Genomic DNA, 25,364 nt, shown 5'->3' with positions numbered 1-25,364 from the left:
TTTATCATATCTAATAACTTCTGTAACTACAATGAAACCTTGCTACAACACTTGATATAACAATAAATCCCTCTACAACAGTATTTTTTTAGAGTGTGGTATGGCAAGAGTTCTCAAACTTTTTTCACCAGCAGTGCCCTTTTCCCTAATCAATGCTTATCTACGGCTCCGCCAGAGCAGTATAGCGAAGAATCTCTGTCAGGATCACCACTATTTTACATTCCTGACAAAGGTTGGTGGCACGCAGTTTGAGAAGCCCTGCTCTATGAGTTTGGAAGTCATACCTACAAAAGATTTAGCCTTGGTCAAAGGAGTGCAGAGAAGAGGGACACAGACTCTCACTGGTACATAGGGCATGAGCTTTGAAAGAGACTTAAATTTTTTGAATATTTTTTTATTGAAAGAGTGTTAATCTCATGGGGATATGATTGAAGTGTTTAAAATTTCAACAGAATGGATAGGATAGACCAGTGTTTCCCAAAGAGGATATTATTGCCCCCCCCCCCCCCGTGGGTGATGGAATGGTCCGCGGCAATATAAACTATGGGTAAAACATAGGATCCTATGGGTTCGATTGAGTTGGGGGCGATGAGGGAAATATTTTTTTGAAGAAGGGGTGATGGAACAAAAAGTTTGGGAAACTGGAATAGACTATGTGGTGTTAACACATCATCATTCCGGTGCTTTAACAAGGGATCACCAATATCAATTTGGTAAGGAAAAATTTCAGTTGTGGTGTTGCTGGGAGTATTTCTTTCAACAGGGTTGTGAATAAATGGAATAGCTTACACTTTGTTGTCATGAATTCTGCCACAATTGACACAGTTAAAAAGAAATGAAATATTTATGTATAGGGAAAAATTGAGGAGTATTACTAACAAATCCGGATCTAGACATTTTTCAAGTGTTAGCGAATAATATTTTGGTGCCCTTCCCTCCCCCCTCCACCTCAATGATGATAAAAAGTGTAGGTAATTGTTAATGAACAAATATTCTGCAAAGAATCAATGCAATCACAATTTCCTTCAATATCTGTAGGTTCCCCAAGAATATTAACGGCCGATAGCAAAACTATAGCTATTGATGAATATAGAACGAAGTTCTAATGTTAATAATTATGTGAGTAATTTTTATTAAATACACACCACTAACAAAGAAGGTCTTCTGTCATCCACTGAATTTAATAAAAATTAATAATGTGAATGTATATCAAATAAGTAAGGTATATCAAAAATTTTATTTTGATAATTACAACTGAGAAACACATAAATCAAAATTTCTTGTTTCTGTTGTTACTCCAACATCCATGTTATAAAGAGACTTTTCTGGCCTTCAGTTTGGCAAAATCCCTTATTATTGCATCCATATCCATTTCGTTGAGAATGTTATTTTTAATGGGCATCAAAGCAGGTCCATTCAATCGTTTTTGACTTATAGTTGATCTTAAATGAGTCTTTATTAATTTTAAATTTGAAAAACTACATTCGCCACTGACATTGGAAGAGTGAGCAGTATTTATACTTAAGCTTACAAAATGTTCGGAAATGGATTCACATAGCCATTTTGTGATAAAAGATAAGGCTTTGACTGGAGAGGTACCAAAAGTCAACATATAGTTGCAAATATTTGGAGTGCGTTGAAGGGAATCATTTCCATCAATGCCACGCTCCTTTTTATCACTCAACATGGTTTCAAGATTTGAACATGCTTTCTTCAAATCCTCTCTATTTCATGTTCACAGATTGTCTATTTGATATAGAAATTCAAAGCTTTTGCTGTGGTTTTCCATAGCTGACAAAATCACTTTTCATACACTGGGAAAGTTACTGAGTGCGCGAATACCTTCAAGTATGACGCTGCACAAGGTGCCAATCCCACAAACATACTGCAGGCCTGTGCCAGGCAGAAACACTGTACTGTGCCACCTGCTCCGGTAGGCACAATACTTAGACATGCATGGAGGATCATGTCAGGTTTAATGAGCAATGACGACCACTACACAAAATACCTGACAGGACACAGAGCATTTTCCCCAGCATGTCATTGCTATAGGGTCTTAACCGAATTGCTAGGAAGAAAATAAACTACAAATAATTCTCTTAATATTTTAAATAAAAAAATCCCCTCAGTACAATTAACTAATACAAAACTAAATCCTAAATCTCAAAATAAGCTCAAATAGAATGCCAGATCTCATGTCCCACCTCTTTCCTACACAATTAATTAATTAATCTAGTATTTTAAACTAATCCAACTTAATTGCGATCACACGAAAGTGGCCATGGATAAACATCCAATAATTTCAAATAAATACCAAATCAACATGTTTCTCATCCAGAAGCCCTACATCTACAATAAAAGAATACCCAATATCCCAAAATCATGGTTGGTCTGGCTCGCGAAAGAAAATAAAGCTGCGATAATCTGTCCTAACCAAAACATAAAACCAATTTTAATAGAGACCTTTAATCACACAGTCACCGTTAAACTTTCTTTTGATAACAAGCCTCTTACTCTGATCTCGGCCTACGCACCTCTCCATGGTGACCTGAAAGAAACACTCGCTGAAATTGCAATTATCCTCGATGCAATCAAACCGGAACAAGCACTGATAGGGTCTGATCTAAATGGGCTAAATCCGCTGCGGAACTATTCAACACTTAACGGTAGAGGCAAAGAGATAGAGCAATTCATTGGCAGACATGATCTTTTTCTCCATCACTCGAACTTAGACCCACCGTCATATGTTCATGGCGACAAAAAAGGCTGGCCAGACTCTCTCTCAAACAAACTCTCAACAAACACAGAAATAGCACAATGTCTAAATAGAAATATAACAACAGACTTCTCAGCCAGCCTTCATAAATACATTCTGAACTTAACATCTCCGCCAACGCTATCTCACTCACAAGATTCAAAAGTAAATTTAATCTCTCTCTAAACTTAATAAGCATCTCAGGGACATCCCCAAATTAATAACTTTAATTGCCACACCTCAAAGGATCTCAACGCCCAAGTGGAAGTGTTGGAAAACTTAATTTTCCAGGTTTGCCATAAATCTCTTAAAAAGAAAGCATCCAAACTTAATATCAAAACCTCCTGGTGGACCCTCAAGGGAATGCCGCGCGAACTAAACTCAAAGCTCTATAGCTTAGAACACAAAAATCCACCCTAGATAAAAAAACCCAGACTTTTTATAATATTTGAACGTGAAAGAGAAAAATTTTATAAACAAAAAAGAAACATTTAGAGACTTCTGTAATAAAGCTTCTAATCCCTATGGTAAATAATATAAAATAGTTAAATCCAAAAACACCATCCCCTCCCAGGTTTTTAAACTTCTTGGAGAAGATGCTCAAGGAACACAAAGAGATTTCACTAATACAATTCTGGAAAATTTCTTTTTTTCTTTTTTTACACAAAATAAAGTGTTCCCGACTCTGCCACGAAGCTGGGCTGGAAGAGATCTCGGCAACGGGATAAGTCCAGTGGCAAAGTTCTGGCGTTCATTCATTGTGGTTTTCCATAAGCTGGAACTTTTCTCTGATGTGATCGCTTTGTCAGGCACAACATAAAAAAGTTTACTTTGAAAAATCTTTTCCCAGCCCTAAAATATGTTCATCCTCACTTTCATATTAGATTTTTTTTAATGTTCCTTGGGCGCATTTATTTGTCTGCAAGCACTGTTGCGTCTGTAATAACACCATTGACTCCATCATCAGACCTCATGTTTTCAAGAAACTCTTGGACCTTTTTGATGAGATTCATTGAACTTTGTAGATCACAGGTGACTTTCTGTAACATTTTACTAACCATATTCATTTTAAACAGTATCTCATGCCAGGTGACTAAACAGCAAAGTAACTTGAAACTCTGGAGTTTTCTAGCAATTCTCAAAGCAGTGTTTTTGCCAAAAGTGTGAATTTTTTGATCTTGGGAGGCTTCATACATAACATCATAAATTTGCTCAGGATAGTGAGGCTTGACTTTCTTTCCTCAACTATATTTCTATCTCTTCATTGTTGGGAAATCTACAGAAGAATTTCTCATATATATATATATATATACACACACAAAACTGGAGAAAAGAAAACAAGAACCAAAAAAACTTGTAAACCTGCTTAATATCGTGTAAGGCTCCCGCGAGCATGCAGAAGTGCCGCAACACGACGTGGCATGGACTCGACTAATGTCTGAAGTAGTGCTGGAGGTAATTGACACCATGAATCCTGCAGGGCTGTCCATAAATCCGTAGGAGTAAGAGGGGGTGGAGATCCCTTCTGAACAGCACATTGCAAGGCATCCCAGATATGTTCAATAATGTTCATGTCTGGGGATTTAGGTGGCCAGCGGAAGTGTCTAAAGTCAGAAGAGTGTTCCTGGAGCCACTTTGTAGCAATTCTGGACGTGTGGGGTGTCGCATTGTCCTGCTGAAATTGTCCAAGTCTGTCGGAATGCACAATGGACATGAATGGGTTCAGATGATCAGACAGGATGCTTACGTACCTGTCGGAGTCGTATCTAGACGTATCAGGGGTCCCATATCACGCCAACTGCACACGCCCCATACCATCACAGAGCCTCCACCCGCTTGAACAGTCCCCTGTTGACATGTAGGGTCCATGGATTCATGAGGTTGTCTCCATACCCGTACACGTCCATCAGCTCGAAGCAATTGGAACCGAGACTCGTCAGACCAGGCAACGTGTTTCCAGTCCAATGTCGGTGTTGTCGGGCCCAGGCGAGGCGTAAAGGTGTGTCGTGCAGTCATCAAGGATACACGAGTGGGTCTTCGGCTCCGAAAGCCCATATCGATGATGTTTCGTTGAATGGTTCGCACGCTGGCACTTGTTGATGGCCCAGCATTGAAATCTGCAGCAATTTGCGGAAGGGTTGCACGTCTGTCACGTTTAATGATTCTCGTCAGTCGTCGTTGGTCCCGTTCTTGCATGATCTTTTTTCGGCCGCAGCGATGTCGTAGATTTAATTTTTTACCGGATTCCCGATATTCACGGTACACTTGTGAAATGTTCGTACGTGAAAATCCAAATTTCATCGCTACCTCGGAGATGCTATGTTCCGTCTCTCGTGCATCAACTATAACACCACGTTCAAACTCACTTAAATCTCGATAACCTGCCATTGTAGCAGCAGTAACTGATCTAACAACTATGCCAGACACTTGTGTTATATAGGCATTGCCGACTGCAGCGCCGTACTCTGATTGGTTCCATATCTCTTTATTTGCATACTCATGCCTTACCAGTTTTTTTGGCTCTTCAGTTTATATGAATACAGATGTTTCTCCACCCCTCTTTTTTCAATATTGTATGTAGAGTAAGATTTTGACCGGTAGATACCCATCTTTCTTTCTCTGATCCTTTCAGTCATCCATCGTTTTTGTCCTTGTGCTTTCCTAAAAAAGCTCATTTCAAAGATGACAGCAGTATCAATACTCTGAAAATGTACCTGGTATGCCTTAATTCTTTAATGCCCAGAGAGAATAGCTAGAACATTCTTCAAAATCCCGAGATATTTGTGTTCGAAGTGGACTAGTCAAAATGTGTGGACCACTTTCCCTCTCCCCACCCTTTCTCCATGAGTTTCGATTCATGCTATCCTTTCATTGGCATTCATCCTTTAATTTCAATGGATTTTTGAGTGATAATTTGTCTACTGAAAACACACCCCTCTCCAGCGCATAGGTGCCAGAACCTAGGGACTGAGGCCATTTGAGCCCCCCTATAAATTTTGTAAAAGGGGCTTGGGACCCCCAATAATTTCTGAAAAAACAATGCAATACACTTTCCTCTTTCTGCGTATGCACTTGAGTCCTGTATCTATATGGGACCGCCAGCAACTTTCAGCCCCTTCAATGTTTTCTTCACATTGACGCCTCTGCTCCAGAGTATTGTCTCCTTGTAAAATGATTGAGTACCCTTTCTGTAATACTCCAGCATTTGAAATCCCATTGACAGGGCGTTCCAGTTGCCTCTTTGGTTTCCGCCTCTGACAAGAGCTTTCTTCCTCTCCCCCGTTGTTGACAAAAGCCTTCAAAACATACCCATACCCCCCTATTTGGGCTGTTTCGGGCACCTTGGGCAAAGAGTTAAAATAACATAGACACCCAAAAATTATTTTCAGTTAAAATAACCGTGTTCAACTAGCAATGATCGACTCGTTTGGTACGGGATCATGAGAAAGGCGGTAAGATTCCCAGAAAATACTCGGGTACATTTTAGGTGCGGGATCCTAGGAGAGAAACCCTAGCGAGGAGAGATTGCGGCCGTGGTGTAAGTGCTAGTACACCAGTTGATGGACAAGTCTTTTTGTGGGGAAGGGGATGTCCATTCAATTTTCTATTGTTCTCAGCTCAGTTGACCACGTTTGGCACCGAATGGACAGATGTTATATCGCCATAGTCAATTCGCAAAGATTCAACCATGTTGTTGTTATTGCTGTATTGTATAGTGATATTTTCTCTGAAATTATTCACCTTTGAAACAAAACCTAAAAAAAATCACCCCCTACAGTTGGCGCTTCCTGTGACCACGTAGTTTGAAGGATTCAAGATCCGGCCCTGATTCCTAACCAGTCATCTAGCTGCAAAGGCATATGACATCGCTGCCATAAGTAACGGTGGTTCCTGAGACGGCATATAACGTAATGCCAATTTTCAGTCTTTCTGGCATGGATATGATGGAGCAATTCATAATACAGCTGCTGCCACTTGCACAGTCATCCCTGTACTTTTCATCTCACCACTAGATGGAAATGGTATTGAGACTATATTTCAAGTTCTGGGATCATTATTACTATTATCTTCACCATGTTTTGCAAAGCTGCATTCCTAAGCTCTTTTTTTTTTCGATTTCAAATTCCCTTATGGAGATACATCTTTTTTTACTAAGTCATATATCTTTTAGCAAAGGTTCAGCTGCTATGGATCTACATAAATCCATCAGCAGCATTCCTTGCATTCACAGGACATATTATGAACCTAACCCCCCTTCCCCGTCATTTTTAGGGTATCATATTATGTCTCAACTCATTCCCCTGTGTCAGGGGTAGGAACTCTGCGCCGCACTGCGCTAAAATTAACATCTTGCGCCATCCTGCTCCAATAGGGTATTTTCGTATTTTTCTGCGCAAAATAGCAAATTTTGCTTCAGTATGCCTGGAATTTCGGAAAGGATGGCAAAAAAATTTTTGTTCCTGCTTGCCGAGAAATGATTCTTTCCGAAAAGAGCGTGTTTTATTCCACTGTACTTCAACTATCGCCGTATTTAAACTATCGGCCCATCATTGGGCTTTCCATCGCGAAACCCCAATAATATCCGTGATCATGCAACTGAGGATGGTTTGCAATGGTCTTTCAGTTTTAAAGCACAAATGCGAGTGAGTTTCCGTTTTCAAAAAAAAAAGTAGCCGCTGGAAGCAGCAGAAATTACTGTAGTCGATCATCATTGCATCAAATCCTGATGTTTCGTGAAAAAAAAATTCCGGGAGTGAAAAGAGCATGTCCGTTGAATTATGATTGCTAATTTAGAAACTTTGCCGAATAACAAGCATTAAATCACCAATGTTGCCAAATAACGAGTATCAGATCGCCAATCTCGCCAAATAATGACTGCTGAATCGCCAACCATCGTGTTGATTCTTCTGAAATTCTCTCCCATTTTGCAACAATTTCTTTCTGAGTATAAACAAATTGAAAAACTTGATATAGAAAATTTATAATATCTATAAAAACTAGAAAATGTTTAGCCCATTTGAAGGGCTGCTGTTCCAGACAGTAAATAGTGCCCTTAGTAAGCAAAAATCATCTTAAATAGACTGGTGCGAAAAATTTTATGACAGCCGCTCTTTCAAACAAGGTGTCAAAATCCTGAAACACCAAAAACAAAAAACAAGCTGATGAAAAGATGTTTGATAACAAAAGACAGTGCAGTTGTTTTATTTTGAAAAGGGGTGAGGGTTAACGAAAATATTGTTGTTAATTTCGTTGCTCCAATTTATTATTTCTGCTCCGAATCCTATATTTTGCTGCTCCAAAACTGCTCCGAATCCTCATTTTGCTGCTCCAAAACTGCTCCGAATCCTATATTTTGCTGCTCCAAAACTGCTCCGAATCCTATATTTTGCTGCTCCAAAACTGCTCTGAATCCTCATTTTGCTGCTCCAAAACTGCTCCGAATCCTGAATTTTGCTGCTCCAAAGCTGCTCCGAAATGGACTTTGTCACTTCCCACTCCTGCCCTATGTTTATATTTTTTGCCAATTACCCTCTCACTACCACATAAAAAAATGAATTTTTCTTGTTTGTGACTTTTCTGTTCAAGTTGTCCTCAATTTGCGCATAACATTTATATTTCAAAGTATTTTTAAAAAAATATTTTAATGGCTTAAAACTTCCATAAAAAAGAAACACAGAGAGCACATCTTCAAAAAAATGGCACTGCAGGTAGCACAAAGAAATTAACCACTTGGTTTTGGCAAGAAATTTGGATTATCTCTATTTAACGAATCAGCAATAAATATGGTAACCTTGTCCTAACCTAACTGCACATTGGAAGAAGGGGGGGGGGGTAAGAAAAATATAAAAGTATAATAGATAATATAGATGAGAGAGTTTTTTTCGAGTCTTCTTTTCACTCTCATTCTATGTGCTCTCCTTTGCTCTTACAGGCCTGTAGCAAGAAATTTCGTTTGGGGGGAACCAAGGTGATAGAACAATAGATTTGGCCATCCTTTTCTCGGTCATTTTCTCACATTTCTCATAGCGTGGGTACCAACCCCTTCTCCCCCCCGCTATGGCTTTTTGTACTCTTATATGTATATAATAGAAAGATACATTATAAAAAAAAAAGAGGGAGAGAAAAAGCAACTTCTGTGTAGGTAATAGATAATCGTGATAGTAGGATTTCTATAAAACTTTGCAATCGTGAAGAGAGGAAAGAAAGCACAGAGAACTTGTTTGAAATTATTACACTGGTGTATGGACATAGGCTAATATTATGCCCATGATCGTAAAGAGGTTAATTGACCAGATTGGGGTGGCATTGTGTATTATTTTTTTTTAGTTTTAGTTTCTAAAATTTCTTTTATGCTGTCATTACTGTTTCTATTTTGGGGTCCATATTTATATTTGACATCCATATATATTATCATAATATGTATTTTTATCAGCCACCTCATTGGGCAATTTACCTGTTTTGGCCATGACTTTGTATTTGATGATCTCTACTGCAGTTATTTCACAAATAAGCTACTGTTAATTTTTTTTAGTGATAATCTGATTCACAGTAGGGTTTGAGAACTTCTTAAATTCATTTTATTCCTTGGAAGGATTCGTTTCATTTCGTTCATTAAAGATTTCAAAGACATTACAGTGGAACTATTTTGTAGGACATTCAAGAGCCTATGTCAAAACACTGAAAAAAATCATGAAAATGAATTTTTGAAAATCATGTTTAATAAATTTCTTAAAAGATCATAATTGGGGTATCATTACTTTTAGATAATCAAACACCCTAATGAAGTGTTCTCCTCTTCTGTAGTGTTTTCTAGCACTTCAGGAAAAACAAAGCACATATATGGGGATGAAAGGGAAAAGTGACATCTCTAGTATGGTTGCCTTCTACAAAAATTAAAATTTTGTTTAGAGCTTACCATATTTCTTGAATTCTTTGCAAGACAGTAAAAATAATCAAAAACCAGGCTTATAAATATTGTTATTTAATTAAGTTTATGGATGATATTGGGCAAAAAATATATTTTTGAATATTTTGAATTCATGTTTTTAAAATTCTTTAACTTTCATGTCTTTTGATAAAGTATTATTTTATTATTAGTTGATATGTGAAGGAAAAGGCAAATTCGAAGATGACATTCATAATTGTTCTCGGCCATTTAATGTTTTACCAGATCCAGCAGCAGTTGTTGAAGCCTCAGATGTTATATTCTCTTGCTTCCTTGATTATGAAACTAGAGAACAGGTACTATAACCTGCATATAATTGTGTATTCTATCCTTAAGCATATTATGTTATTCTTATTATTTCCGACCCGTTTTACAGTATCAATTTTCTATGGTGAGTTAAGAATTGAGACTTTTTACCAAGATAATTTCATTGTAATTTTTTGAGTTTTATGAAGAAAAATCAATTTGTATTTATCTTTGAATTCTGTCTATTCATGCAGTTTGATTCAGCCAATCAAACTGCAAATGGATTTTAAAACCAACTTATTTTAAGGCTTGGTTTTCTTCAAGGCCCTACATTGTGATTATGGTTTGATACATCGTACACTTCTATACACTTCAAAAGGTTATGTTGAGATGACCACTATTGATCCTGAAACATCGAAACAAACTGCAAAGGTATAATTTACTGTACTAAATCAGTGGTGATAAAATAAAATTGCAAAGAAAACAATTTTTGTGCAGTCATGACCAATCCGTCATGATTACTAGGCAATTTACCTGTTATAGCTTTTGTATCTTTGTTTGTATGACTTTCTTTTTTATAGGATATTCAAAAGTTGCAAGGAGAATACATCGAAGCATGTGGTTGGCCTTCAGTGCAGCTTGCTGATGAAAACAGATTGACTCTGTTTTTGTCAGGTTCTGAAAAACTTTACAGGAGATGTGAAAGTATTTTCAAAAATATGGCTGAGCACTTGCGATACTATGGTAAGCAAAAGTTCTTGTATGAATTAATCAGTATTGCGTGTGAATATGTATAATATATGTATAAGTCAGTTGCATGAAAGTTAGTACTTTATATATGAAGTATTAGGGGCAAAATATTTAAACGTGAAAATGTTGAAATGAAGTTGATGGTCAAGTAATATGGATAATGAGAGTTTGCTACTCCAGTTCACATATTTTTTTTAATTCAAGCATGAAAGGTACATATACAATTGAAGGAGTTATACCCAAGGAGCCAGGAAAGTCTCATACTGGATATTTAATACATAGACAAATCAACTAACTTAAAGTATAAATGATACACAATAAAATAATTATAGGAAGGAAAAAAAAGGGGGGTATATATAACAATATATCATTAAACAGTGACAACCATGGTGGTAGTGCTTTGAGTAATTAACATGGAGGAAAAAATTACAAGGTAAAAAAAAGAAAAAGTGCTGAGGACGTGTAAGCTCTATGTGGAGGGAAAAAACATATATACACATAAATAAATTCAGGAAAAAAAATAAATATACACACACACACATATACCATAATTAAAAAATAAGTTCAAAAGTGTTTTTCTATGTTAGTCTCAGATAAGAGATAGGATTTAATAAATTTTTTGTAGGTAGACAGAGAGACATTTGTATCGAAATTTAAAGGGAATGAATTATAGAACTTTGGAATAATACGTAGCCGGTCAATTTGTCGCACTCAACTTGTCGTGCTCAACTCGTCGCGCCTCAATTTGTCACGGTACAAATTCGTCGCAGTGCCAATTCGTCGCGGTACAAGTTTGTCGCAGTGCCAATTAGCCGCAATACAAATTTGTCGCAGTATCAATTCGTCGCGGTACAAATTTGTCACAGCTCCAATTCGTCGCGATACAAATTTGTCGCAGTGTCAATTCGTCGCAATACAAATTTGTCGCAGTGTCAATTCGTTGCGGTACAAATTTGTCGCAGCTCCAATTCGTAGCTGTACAAGTTTTCCGCCGTGTCAATTTGTTGTGACGTCAATTTATATATTACAGTGCAGAATCAATTCGTTGAACCGTCGATTCTTCACTGTACATATTCCACGCGAGCTTGTGTGTAGGTTTTTGTCTTACACGTGAAATAAAAACATGAACAAAAGTGTACACGCAGTTAACTGAAAATAATTAATTTTTGTCAATGCAGAAATATCAATTACGATACAATATTATCATACAATTACAATCATTACAATTATGCAATATTATCATCGAAATATCAATTACAATAACAATTACATTTAAAAATTTAACTGGATATAAATGTTTAATTATATTTGAAAATTCGGTTATAAAAATTTGAAATGTTAAATAATTGATTTTTGTTGTGATAAAATTTCAATATCATGTGGAAAAATTTCGGTTTGTATGATATTCCCCAAATTACAGTGAGCCTATCTTTAACGGTAAATTTCTATCTGCCCCATGGGCTCGCGAGTTTCTCTCGCCTCCCCCCCCCCCTTCAAGAGTCACCAACATTTACCATTACAGTATCTCCATAAGAACCTGAAATATTTAATTAATAATTCAATAAAATTAATATTTAATTTTCACCGTATAAGCCGCACTTCCCGCGTTTGTTGGGATTTCTATTTCTCACAGCGAAGGGAGTTGGGCGCAGATCAAGGATGGAAATGTACAATGCTTATGAATGACGATTCGATGAAGTTTTCATAATGCCCACAGGATGAGCACCGACAAAGGCAATGTAATCACCAATAAGAAAGATGATTATGGGTCAGTCGCATAGATACAATATAACCATTAATCTTATGTTTATAATCAGTCGCATATCTTTGGCTGGCTTGTTTGAATATTTTCACAAAGTTTTCATTAGCGTCTAAGCTTTTGGAACAAGGTTGGTGTGCTTGGTCTACATATTTCTGTTGGCATAAACATGGAATATTGCAAAACCGAACGTGGAAATGATATGTTGGTTTACGTGTGTGTTTAAAAGTTTTTCCCCCCATAATTCATGTTCCGAAATTATAAAAACTTTTAATGCAATTCAAAATGAATTAGACTATTATAAATTTTCTTTATTTGAGTTTTTTGTTGTATCTTAAAGAGAGATACAGGTTATACGGATGACAAAAAATAATGTAGTACTTTTTATAATTAAATTGTTTGAATTCAATTTAAATTGCAATAAATTGAAATCTTCTACGTATCTTAAAAAAAAATTATGGTAGTTCATAATACCATCACGTATTATTCTATAAATCATCATCAGGTTTTTACTGCGATATTCACGTATATAAGTGTAAATAAAATGATACTCAAAGCACTGAAAATAAATAAAGGTTTAGATATTGTGGAGTGTTTATATGTACGATACAAATTGTTTTTAAAATTAAAATTATCCTAATAAATGTAGGCTATAATCAGAGGCGGATTTATAGTTTTCCCACCTGTGGGCTATTCAAACCTTGCCTTCCTTCTTCCTTTCTAATTCATGTTCTTGATCACCAATTACTTAATTTTGGTCACGCCCTTTCACTTGAACTTGTCATTTTGGGATAAAGCCCGCATACCCCCTCCCCACCTAGGAAATATACCTCTGAATATAATAATCTTACATTGTCTGTTAATGTTCATTCACTTGCATTGTAAGAAGAAATTTTTACTAATCGTTGACTGGAGCGATAGACCAAGCACACCAGCCTTGTATCAAAAGCTTAGACGCTAATGAAAACTATGTGAAAATATTCAAACAAGCCAGCCAAAGATATGCGACTGATTATAAACATAAGATTAATGGTTATATTGTATCTATGCGACTGACCCATAGTCATCTTTCTTATTGGTGATTACATTGCCTTTGTCGGTGCTCATCCTGTGGGCATTATGAAAACTTCATCGAATCGTCATTCATAAGCACTGTACATTTCCATCCTTGATCTGCGCCCAACTCCCTTCGCTGTGAGAAATAGAAATCCCAACAAAAGCGGGAAGTGCGGCTTATACGGTGAAAATTAAATATTAATTTAATTCAATTATTAATTAATTAAATATTTCAGGTTCTTATGGAGATACTGTAATGGGGCAGATAAAAATTTACCGTTAAAGATAGGCTCACTGTAATTTGGGGAATATCATACAAACCGAAATTTTTCCACATGATATTGAAATTTTATCACAGCAAAAATCAATTATTTAACATTTCAAATTTTTATAACCGAATTTTCAAATATAAACTTTTATATCCAGTTAAATTTTTAAATGTAATTGATATTGTAATTTTAATTTCGAGTGTCATGTACATGAAGAATAATGATCTAATTAAAAGTATGATTTCATTCTTTTCACTCGAGAGTTGTTACTTTAGAGTTGAAAAAAAAATCAAAAATCGATTGACATTTGTAGTGGTGTCAGAGACAGAGGTGCTGTTGGTGTCCAGGGTACTTTATGGAATGGGTATGAGCACCCAGAGAAATGATTCAGAAATCAAAATTTCCTACTTCAAGATCAAGACAAGAACCCACAAGTACCAAACACTTCCGGCATGCTTGGCCAGTCAAAGGTGCCGACATGAAGGAAAAATTGAGGAGGTGGAGGGGGGGAGCTGAAAATCGCCATTCGTTCCGTTTATAAGGGACTCAAACCCGTACTCAGGGACTCAAACCCGTACTCAGGGACTCAAATCCCGACAAGAAGTGGGAAATGCGGCTTATACGGTGGAAATTAAAATTTAAAAATTTATTTGATCTCAATTTTTTATTTGGGTGAGCTCTTCAACATCCCTCACTGCGAGAAATGGAAATCCCGACAGAGATACAGCTTATATGGTAAAAATTAAATTTTAAAAATTTAATGACTTCAATGAATACTTTCCTTCATTTGTTAAAAATTAAAATAGATGGGCAGAGGGAACATTTCCACTAAATGAGAAAAAAAATTAGTTCCATTTTTTACGCCTAAAGCACCTACCCTATTTATAAGATCACAACAAACATATGAATTTTAAAGCAATTCAAATTTGTCGCGATGAAATGAGTTTGCGAAAAATTTGTACCACGACGAAATGAGCCTGCGACAAATTTGTACCGCGACGAGTTTGTAGCACGACGAATTGACGCTGCGACAAATTGACTGCGACGAATTGTCCCGCGACAAGTTTAGCGCGACGAATTGACCTAGACCCGGAATAATATATGTAAAGTGTTTTCTAGCTATTGTTTTGTGAATTAGTGGTAGAGTGTAAGTACTATTTATTCTTGAGGATGAGCGAGTGGTATTAAGGTTGAAGGAAAACTGATTTTTGTGAATGAGCAATGGTGATTTGTAAAAATAAAGATGTCGAAGAGGTAATATTTGTAGACGGTTATAAAGGGCAAATTTAGGCGAGTGATAATCATTAGTAATAAACCGTAAAATTCTATTTTGAATAGAAATGATTGGTTGAAGATTAGTAAGGTAGTCGCTTCCCCAAGCAAGAAGACCGTACATTAGATTGGAATGGAAAAAAGCATAGTAAAGTGTTAATAAAAAGGTGTTAGTTGAACATTGTTTTAGGTAATAGAATTTGTAAAGCATAAATCTAAGTTTATTTAATAACTATTTGACATGTGATTTCCATTTCATATCTTGATCAATATGCAAACCTAAATATTTTATTGTACTGACTTGATCTAAATCTTGACAAATGCAAGAAAAATCATTGTTACAGTCATTGTTATGTCATGGAAAATAATGCTTACACCAAATTGGTTAGTGGGAATTAAAGAAAAATTTATAAACTCTTGGTTTTAGTAGAGTGAATTAATTGGGAGGTCATTAGCACGGAACCAATTTCTTACTTTTAGGAGATCATTATTAACAATATTTTGGAGAGATTGGTAATCAGAAGCAGAAAAGAGAAGAACCGTGTCATCTGAACGTAGAGTGTTGTGCTTCCCCGGAAAGTCCCACACTCCATGCAAAAGTGTATGAATTTTGCCACACGCTTCCCTGTACACACACAGTTCAGAAAGGGGCATTCTTTCATGCAGGAAAGAACATGCACAAGAATGTGCCTCTTTTTAACAACACGGTCTTGAACACCACGCTCCTAACCACCTCCAATCCTTCACGCAAGAACATGCGGGGAAGATTGTACGTGTAAAAGGGGCCTCTTAATTAGAACTTACAAAAATATATACTGATTTTTTCAATCAATTTTGATATAATTATATATATGTAAATTTGCTGCATTCATGTTAATGTATATATGTTTATTTTATAGATAATGATGTTGGATATGCAGCCAAATTGAATTTGCTGAATCATTTTCTTATTTCCTTGAATGTTGTTTCGCTTGCGGAAACGACTTCACTTTATACAAAATTAGGACTAGATACAAAAACATGGCGGCTTCTGTTGGATGAAGTGCTCCATTTACCTTCTTATCTTCTGAGTGAAGTAGATGGTTTGTTTTTTACTAATATCAAGTTACAGATAAAAATCAAAACTTCATTATTTTGTTATAAGGGATGTTCTAAAAGTGAGTTTCACATGGAGATAGCTGTGAAAAGAATGACCATAATGAGTCAAAAACAAAAGATTTCAATTTTCAGACTGTCCCAACAATATGACAGGAGGATCATCACGAGTATAGATGATGGTGTGTTTTCACGAAGTGCCAGAAAAGAGAGATAAATAATAGACAAATGTGACCATGCTGAGTCGAGTTGGAAGCAATATGGCATTGAGCTGTGTGCTGGGAACATGGTCAAAGAATGAAGTGTGTGCTTCCATGGGTGCATGGAAGTGAGTGAAAGAAATACATAGCCAGTTAATAGAGCACTAAAATGATGACGTCTTATCCCATCAAATAGTTGAGATGTCAATGGTCAGTACTGTCTGGATGTCCATTTGGAAACAATGCAGCACTCTGATTGGCTGTCAAATTGCAGAGCACAGAGAATTATGAGAAAAGTTTCTTCAAGTTGATCACACAATATGACAAATTCCTCAGTGTCAGTGGCAACTTCATCAGAAAATGGCATTGTGTTCTGACATTGTTCCCTGTTTGGGATAAAGCCAGACTCTGAAAATGAAAGCTGAAACTTACTTTTGGGACGTCCCTTGTAGACCTATTTTTGGATTCATATATTCCCTAGATTAACAGCTTAAGCTCTAACATTCTATAGTAACATAATACTCTGAATCAAACCATTTCATTAAAACTTTAGCAATGGTTGTTCAAAGTAGTTAGTTTCAAGTCATCAAAATGTCGGTACACAGGGTGTCCTGTAAGTGCTAGTGCAGCCTTTAATTCATCATAGTTCGACATAGAGGTATGATCCCAATTTAAAAATGCTTAAAAGACTTTCAAAAATTACCCTGCACCAGTTTTGAGAGTGAAAATAAAGTGTGTCACAAAATAAGAACTTATTTATTTTGGATTCCATACTGATTAGATGAAAAGTTTTTTTGTCTATCTAGGATATTTAGAAGCTGGTGTTTTGTACATTTTTCAATTACTTTTTGGAAAACTGAAAATGTTGATGTATATTGGTCTTTTAATTTTTAAAAATATATATATATTTCCAGCTTTATAGAATGGGATGAAATGCCCAACAATTTTGTTTAATATACAGTCGAACTTGGTTAATTCAAAGTCCAAAGTCACTGGAAAAAAGAATTATCCAAAATTTGAATTATCTAATTAATACATCCTGGATCTGTAAAATGACTACAATTTTTTTTTCTATTTTATTGTCATTGTTTGATTTATATGTTTTGTAACAATAACAAAAAAAATCCATCAAGGAATCCTATGGGATCCATACTAGTGGACCTACCATTTTCATAAGGGTACAGTCATTTTCAATAGTTGAATCAAGTATATCATTTATGTGTATAATACAGCCATCAAAATGAAAAGCTAACAAGAAAAAAAATAATTATAAATGCAGAAACAAAAAAAGGGGGAGGGGGAGTAAACAGAGTAATACATATAAACAAATAGGTTAATATATATGTCATCATGATTTGCACAGATATTGATATTTATTGGTGAATCTGGTGTATACAATGAAATTAGTGTGTAATCATGATTAACAAAAAAAGAAAAAACAATAAAAAAATAATAACAATAATAAAATTTTATTAGGTATAGGCAATGACCGGAGGAATATAAATGTATCAATTAACGTAATTATATTTTATCTGTATAGCTCACAAAAATTGTGTGTATAGACGTATATATATGTATAGATCAGTCAAATCAAATCACATCAAATGAGATCAGTAGGCTCTGCCATTGATGCTGGGGGTGAGGATTTCCCCTTCCTCAACATAAAATAATTTAAATAATTAATTTAATTTATTAAGTTTAATAATTTAAATTAAATTTAATAATTTAAAGTGATATTGTGTGTTAAAAATAATTTAATAATTTAATTTTATAGTTTTTAATCATTCTATTAAAATTCTTAAAATTTCTGATAAGTCTAAGAATGACCCAGCAAAAGAAGTCATCTCAAAGTATGTTAATCAAGCCGAGGCGATGATCAAGACCGAACTAAAAAAAACACTTATGCTAAAATAGAAATTAGCAAAAAAACATGTGTCTCAACATATTATAGAAACTTAGGTATGGAAGTAAAATTTGTATTTTGTGCACAAAATAATATTGTCGCTCATAGCGTAACATGAATGAAAAATCCACTAGTATGTGGATGGAAAACATTCTCTCCATCAAACTTTGTATTTTTCCCCCCCCCCTTTAAATGTGAAAACTTTCTCGTGTTTTGAAATTTTTCCTGCTTAAATCAATTTTGAGATGGGTTGTCGAAAGCCAAATGAGGGAAAGGCATTACAACTGTTACTTATAAATGAATGTAATTCTCTCTCACACATAGTTGTTCATACATTTACTAAGTTATTCAAAACTTTTCTGGTTAATAGAATAGGGGTTAGAGTTTGATTTAATTATATCACACTATTATGTAAAAAAACAATTTGGGAGAGTTCCATTGAAATGCAAAGTTTAGTAAAAATGATTCATAAGTCTGCTGATGATCAAAATTTCATTGTTCATTTGGTCACTATTTTCACTAGTTTTGAGGCCATGATCTGCGCTGAGCCCTGCATAATTTCGAGTGACCCACTTGAGTTCCGAAAATAAAGTATAATTATATTCGGGTATATAAAGTATATACCTGAAATGTCTTCTTAATACACACATTTTGGTTTATTTTGACCCGCACCCAAAAAAGGTTGCAGACCCCTGATAACTTTTGCAGTGTACTATATTTTGACTTCTACGTAGTTAATAACTATCATTGAATCACATTAGAAATCCATATCTATTTCGGATGCCTCTTCTTTTCAATCGCCATTGGAAAAATGAACAGTTTGTCTTTGGTTACCTAGTGAATAATACCTGGATAATGTTTTTGATAGGAAATTAACAAAATAAAATATGAGGTGTCTTCTTTTTTTATTTTTTCATTATCTTGTGCATGCTTGGCAAAACTTTATTTTCTCCTGTGGAACCGTTCATACCCAAAATAACGTAACAGAAAATAAGGTAATACAATAAGAAAATACTTGCTTTCAAATTTGTTTCAGAATTTACTTAAAATAACAACAAATGAGCGGCTTGATTGGTAATTTCAAAAACTAATTTATTTTAATGATTAAACTTTCATTTTTTCACAAACTTTATAGTTGAACAGTTCGAGTACAAATCATTTATTAGTGTTATTGCTAATCAAAATGAATTATTATGTACCACATTTTCTTAAATGACCAGTTTTGCTTGTATGAAAAAAGTGGGCAATGGTCAAACACCATGCAAAAGACACACTTGATTCTGACCATGGCATCTGACTTGAAGTGACATATTTTTCCCAATGTGCATAAAATTTGGTAATCAACCCAAGTGAGATCCCCAGTCAGCGTTGATAGTGATTGTATTCATCCCTTGAATATGGCGCCTGTAGTGTGTCAAAATGCTTTAGGAATTTACTGCTTTTTCCTCCTCATTTGCCTTTATCATTGGTTTCTTCTTTGATTTACCAGGGAAAGAATTATTACTATTCTGAATTGTAAACATACAGGATTGGTAAAAATCCAATCGACAATCCAAAAACAAAACTGAAATAATTTTTTGGCAGTATTCTAGTGATTGAAAAAAACAACAAAATAGCTGGGACTCGTGTCTCATCAGAGTCGATCTCTGATAAGGGGAGAAAGTCATAAAGCAGCAGATTGCGAGGTAAATTTGGTTGCCATCCCATGCATCAGAGAGTGTGAATGCATCTAGTTTGTTACAACACTAATTCTAATTAGAATAGTATATTCTAAATTTGATAGCACATATTTCTAAGACAACCACTATAAAATCAAAATCACTGAGTAGTTTGCATCAATTCCATTTAAAAAGTAAATATTTCAAATTGTGAGCTAGGTGCAAGTGACTTTGCTTGAACTTGAGTAATGAGGATTGGCTGAATTTTATCATCAATGAAGGTTTATGCATTGAAACTCAACTCATCAACACCTTACTCTATGCTCCATGTCGAAAAGTAGAACACTTAAGTCCAACATGCGTTGGTGGGAATAATTTCCTGTAAAATAAAATTTCTGGATGTGCAATTTCATAGTAGTAGGTAACACATGTTAAATCCAGTTTAAATTTTTTCAGGAGACAATAGGAGGTCGGGGAGGGTGATTAAAAGAATATTTACTTTTTATATAACTTGATCATCGTGTATTCCTAAGAGATCCTTACAATCTGTAATGAAATAAATAATTTGTACGGAATAAAATAACAATTTTCAATATTTTTTCTTTCAATCTTCAACAATAACCACATCAAGAAAAATTGACAGAAATATCATTAAAAGAGGGCCTGAAGTTCAAATTTGGAGATGGCCATTAATTGTTCTTGTTGCAAAAACAAATACTGAACCTGGACTTTATGAGATATACAGTGGAACATCCCATAACAGACACTCCCTGTTAGTGGACACTTCCAGTTACCAAACACTTTTGAATTATGTCTATGGGACTCTCTGGATATGTGATTGATTATTTTACTGGACACTCCTCGTTAGGGGAGAAAATTTTCATTCCGTGAGTGTCCAATATTGAGAGGTTCTAATGTAACACAAAATTTTTCAGGTATGACAAATTTAAATGCAGTCACAAATCTTTCACCAAAAATTGAAATCAACTACAAATATTCAATTGTGAGGATATGAGAATGCTGCTTATAGTAAAATAGTTAGGCATTAACAAATAATGATTCCACATCACGTGCAATAGGATTGCTATTTGTAGTTGTGTCTGTGTCCTTTAAAAAATAATAGCTATAATAAAGCTATTAAAAAAAAATTAAATATAGCTAAAAATAACTAGCTATATATATATAATACCTGACACTGTCCAGGTTTTTTTCAATTACTGGCAGGATTGAAAAAGTGGCAACCATTATAAAGGAATAAACTATTGTACATAATACTGGCAGAATTAAAGAAGTGATAAACCATTGTAAAAGCATATTTCTGAAATACATTGCTAGGGAACCACGGAAACCAAAGTAAACGTTCTGAAAGTCATTGTTGAGGCCCAGAAACCATTGTTGCTTGACAGATTTTGCCCTTTTGCCCTGCTCTGACAAAGCTTTAAAGAGCCTATTGTTCAAATCTGATCCCGTTTGGTATATATGCAAAATTATTTTCTTGATTGGTCTAAAATTGTAGATTTGTATAGAGAACACACACAGAAAATCAATTTCATATATATTGATAAATATTTTCTAAGTGTGATGCGAATGTTACTTTGACTGCAATCAATTTAAATATGTGTATATGCTTTGAACTGTAATTTTTACTGTAATTTTTGAAACTTTAATTGTTTTCAAATTTTTAACCCTTTTTATGCTACTCTGTTGCAGGAAAACATATTAATGGAAAAAAAGAGCAAAAATTCATCACTGCATCTTCCAGTTTTTTAATGTGGATTTTTAATGTCACTTCCAGGGGAGCGATAAGAAATTTTTTTTTTTGAAAAGGGGGTGATAGACAGTTTGGGAAATTCTGTTTTAATTGATCAAAAGATTGGTTTTTTGTATCTGTGTTCCAGTTGCATAAGTAAAACATTTTCATGATTATCAAAACATTGATATTGAATTAACTTTCTTGCAGCTATTGTAAATATTGGTCTGTGTTTGAACACACACTTACACTCATCCTATCTATGTATGTATTAAAATTTAAAATCCTATATATAATGGCACCCTCTGTAATTATAATCACCTGTACTAATTATACTAAACTTAAGTCTCAGCACACTTCTTTTAGTTTAATCATACTCCATCTATAACAATAAGTCCTGTATAATGATACTTTTCTCTGGTCCCTTGAGTGGCATTATATAAGAGTTTCTTAGTATTTAATTCACACTTTTTTATGCATACCCCACCCCCAAATATTATAGTTTTTAACAGAAAGGTTCAATGTTATGTATTTTACAGCCATGATAGAGAGAGACTATAAAGCTGATACATCTATTGACTACATGAAGCATTCCCTTTCTATGCTGCAAACAGTTCTTTTCTCTAATGATGCATCTTCAAATATTGTAGCTGCTAATTTTCAGGTAACTCAATTCGATTATTATTCAATTATTCATTCCAACTTATTTTGATAATTATATGCTTACGTTTTCTTTAACCGAGAACATTTTTTTCTCTATGTAGTTCTATGTAGTAGTGAAACTAGTGGCTGCTAGAAAGCAGCCCTAGTATATAGGATGGGTCTGTCTGCCAGTAGTCAGATGATGGGTAAAGGAACCTCTTTAAGAACTTGACTTAATTTTTTTAAATTTTGTTACTTGCATCCCTTTGCTTCTGACCCTGTTCAATTGAACTTTACTGTACATGATAAAAACTGAACGTGGCAGACTCTCTACTTCTTTTCTTACCATAAAATTTTAAGGGTGGATCAAATGAAAATGAGACAGTTGCTATAATTTGGTTTATTTAAACTTTGTTGTAGAGGTACAGCAGGAAGTAAGGAAGGCAATCCCTACTGCGGAATGGATTTGCCCAAGGTAGTCATGCGGAATCATATGATATGTGTTAGCAGTTGGCCGGCAGTATCATCCAACATGAATGAATGAACGCCAGAACTTTGCCACTGGACTTATCCCATTGCCGAGATCTCTCCCAGCCCAGCTTCGTGGCAGAGTCTAGAACAAATAGTATCGTCCAACAGGCAATCTGTTGTTTTTTCATGTGTGTTTGCAGAATGTTTGTGAGTAAAGCAAAGCAGTGTGGTGTTGTTTGTTTTTTAGTGGCCGAAAGAGTTGGAGTTCGTAAAGTGCATCGGCAAACAAAGGCAGTATATGGTGAATATGCACTGTCATTGACTCATGTGCAGGACTAGCACAAGCGTTTCCACTGTGCACTCACTTTCCTGTAATGGAGTTTCTCTGTAATAATGGCAGGAATGGAAACGAAACACACTCCCACCTTTTTGCTGATGCCCCTTATTGTTTGTCGTCTGTTTTGTTTAATTATCTGGTTGGCTTCTTTCACAAAGTATCTGTGATGACAAGGTGACTTTGACCACGCCACACATTATCATTTAGAGATTCCAGTCCCTCACAGAAATGCTTGTGCCAGTCCTGCTCATGAGTCAATGATAGTGCATGTTCACCGTACACCGCCATCAATTGCAGATGCACATTATGAACTCCAAGTCTCCCACTTGTCTTACTTTTTTGGTGAAATGTCCTACTTTCTCTAGGTTTTGTCTTACCTTTACTTTCTAGGTTTTGTCCTATTTTTCCAACCAAATCTTGTCAACAAAATTCATACAACTTTTTAAATGAAGAGGGGGGATCATCAAAATATTGCCAAATAATACAAACAGTAAATTACAATTAATGATTCTGCCTAAGGCCTAAGCAGAAGTTGTATAGTATTTTCAGGTTATTTGGTTATTTGGGAGGCTGTATGTGGGCCATTTAATTTATTAATTTTTTCTTTTGCTTAGTTTGAGGGTTCAAAAACTCATTTTGTGTCAATGTTTTGGGTAGTCATTAAAAACTTCCGTCTGGGGGGGGGGGGAATTTTTTTTTTGTATTTACTACGTAGAGCCTCAACATTCTTTTTATTATTATTATACTGTACTTTGTGCATATTGGCTCTCCTACCAAGCATGCTCTGGTCGCGTAAAAGAATCTCAGTACATTCTGTACTAAAGCACGAGATGATCACGTGACCGGATGCCCCTTCAGAGGGTCAGAAAGGCCATGTGTGTGAGAACAGCAGATCAGCTCCACACGAGATACATCCACGTCATCTTTCTCTCTTAATCTCATGTAAATATGTATCTGTAAATATCTTTAATAACCTCATAATTAAATATGTTCTTGAAATGAGTCTCATCAATAGGAGTCAAATACGCTACCGTCACCTTAGCAACTACTTCATGGTCTTGAACTATTCATTGTGCAGTAACTAATATTCCTCATTCGAAATTATGGTGCACATTTTGTGTATAGGTGAAACAACAGTTTGCTTAATAAATCAGTTCGAAACATAGGCTTATTCTGTGTTATATAACTGTGATGCTACCTGATAGCATTCAGGTGTCTTCTCTAGTTTTTGGACATGTGGAGGCATAAACAATGTTTATAGAGCTCTGCAAAGAGCTAGAAATGGAAGTGTTTCATTTGTCAAAAACGATGACGCTGGCATTGAACAGCAAAATGTAAACAAATCCCAATAAAAAGTATGGGCAGCACAGTGAAACTATGTGGTTTCCTCATTTACATTAGACCCTGTAATTTACAAATTTTACACTGTGCAATTGGAAGTTGTCTCGGAGGAGTGACATTCTTAAAAACTTACACGTCTTCATAATATGCTGTACATCGAGGAACAGAGTTGAAAGACTGGACTTTGTCAGAGGCAGACTTCTCAAAAAAAAGAATGTAATATATTATGAGGAGAGAGACAGAAAAACTTATCTGTAGGCACTGATGCACTTTTTTGGCTCCAAATTGTTTTCGTTACCAAGTCATTTTTCTTGGCTTGAGTCAATTATATAGGATACAAAATAGGGTTGTATGAATTTTTTTTTTTTTTTTTTAATTTCTTAAAAATTCAAAAATAAATTTTTGAGAGGTTTTCCCATAAGGCTATGATTATGTTGTCTTAGGAAAGTACCCTTCCCCCTTGTCGTACTTTTTTTAATTTTTTTTTTTAATGGTAGCCCTGGAATTTTTATTAGCTAACATTCTGCAGACGCAGATGAAGAAACAACTGATTGCCTGTTGGACAATACTGTCAGCCAACCACCAGCACATATCACATGAATTCGTGCGACACTGCTTAGGGCAAGTCCATTCCATGGTAGGGGTTGCCTTCCTCCCCCCCCCCTCCCCCCTCATGGGAAAATAAATCAAATTATAACAACTGTGAAAATGCTGATCAGTGGCTAAAACTTGTACCACCAGAGCATTTTTGCTCAAAAATTTCTAAACAGTGCAATAAATGACCACAATATAGCTTGTTTTTTAATATTATTTGTTTATTGATATTTCTGGAAAATTAATTATTGATTCAAAGTTATGAGTTCATACAAAATCGGTAAATAAACCATTGGTGTATAAGTCATATTGCCTCGCCA

The 25,364-nt window shown here is 35.2% G+C and overlaps 1 protein-coding gene across 1 annotated transcript in view; it reads left to right on the top strand.

Annotated features, from left to right (window-relative positions):
* The window catches only part of LOC149079958 (cytokine-like nuclear factor N-PAC), a 37,237-nt gene that overhangs the window by 11,525 nt on the left and 348 nt on the right, over positions 1–25,364 (top strand). The window contains exons 4-8 of the mRNA XM_089238868.1: positions 9,854–9,997; positions 10,272–10,379; positions 10,529–10,691; positions 15,953–16,135; positions 22,199–22,323. Coding sequence (XP_089094994.1) covers positions 9,854–9,997; positions 10,272–10,379; positions 10,529–10,691; positions 15,953–16,135; positions 22,199–22,323 — 723 coding nt within the window. The remainder of the gene's footprint in view (positions 1–9,853; positions 9,998–10,271; positions 10,380–10,528; positions 10,692–15,952; positions 16,136–22,198; positions 22,324–25,364) is intronic.

The sequence above is a fragment of the Pholcus phalangioides genome, unplaced genomic scaffold (assembly GCF_987345545.1).
Source record: "Pholcus phalangioides strain wild (caught in Gottingen) unplaced genomic scaffold, Ppha-v1.0 ptg000011l_1, whole genome shotgun sequence".
Lineage (NCBI taxonomy): Eukaryota > Metazoa > Arthropoda > Arachnida > Araneae > Pholcidae > Pholcus > Pholcus phalangioides.
This window is presented reverse-complemented; position numbering and strand designations above follow the sequence as displayed.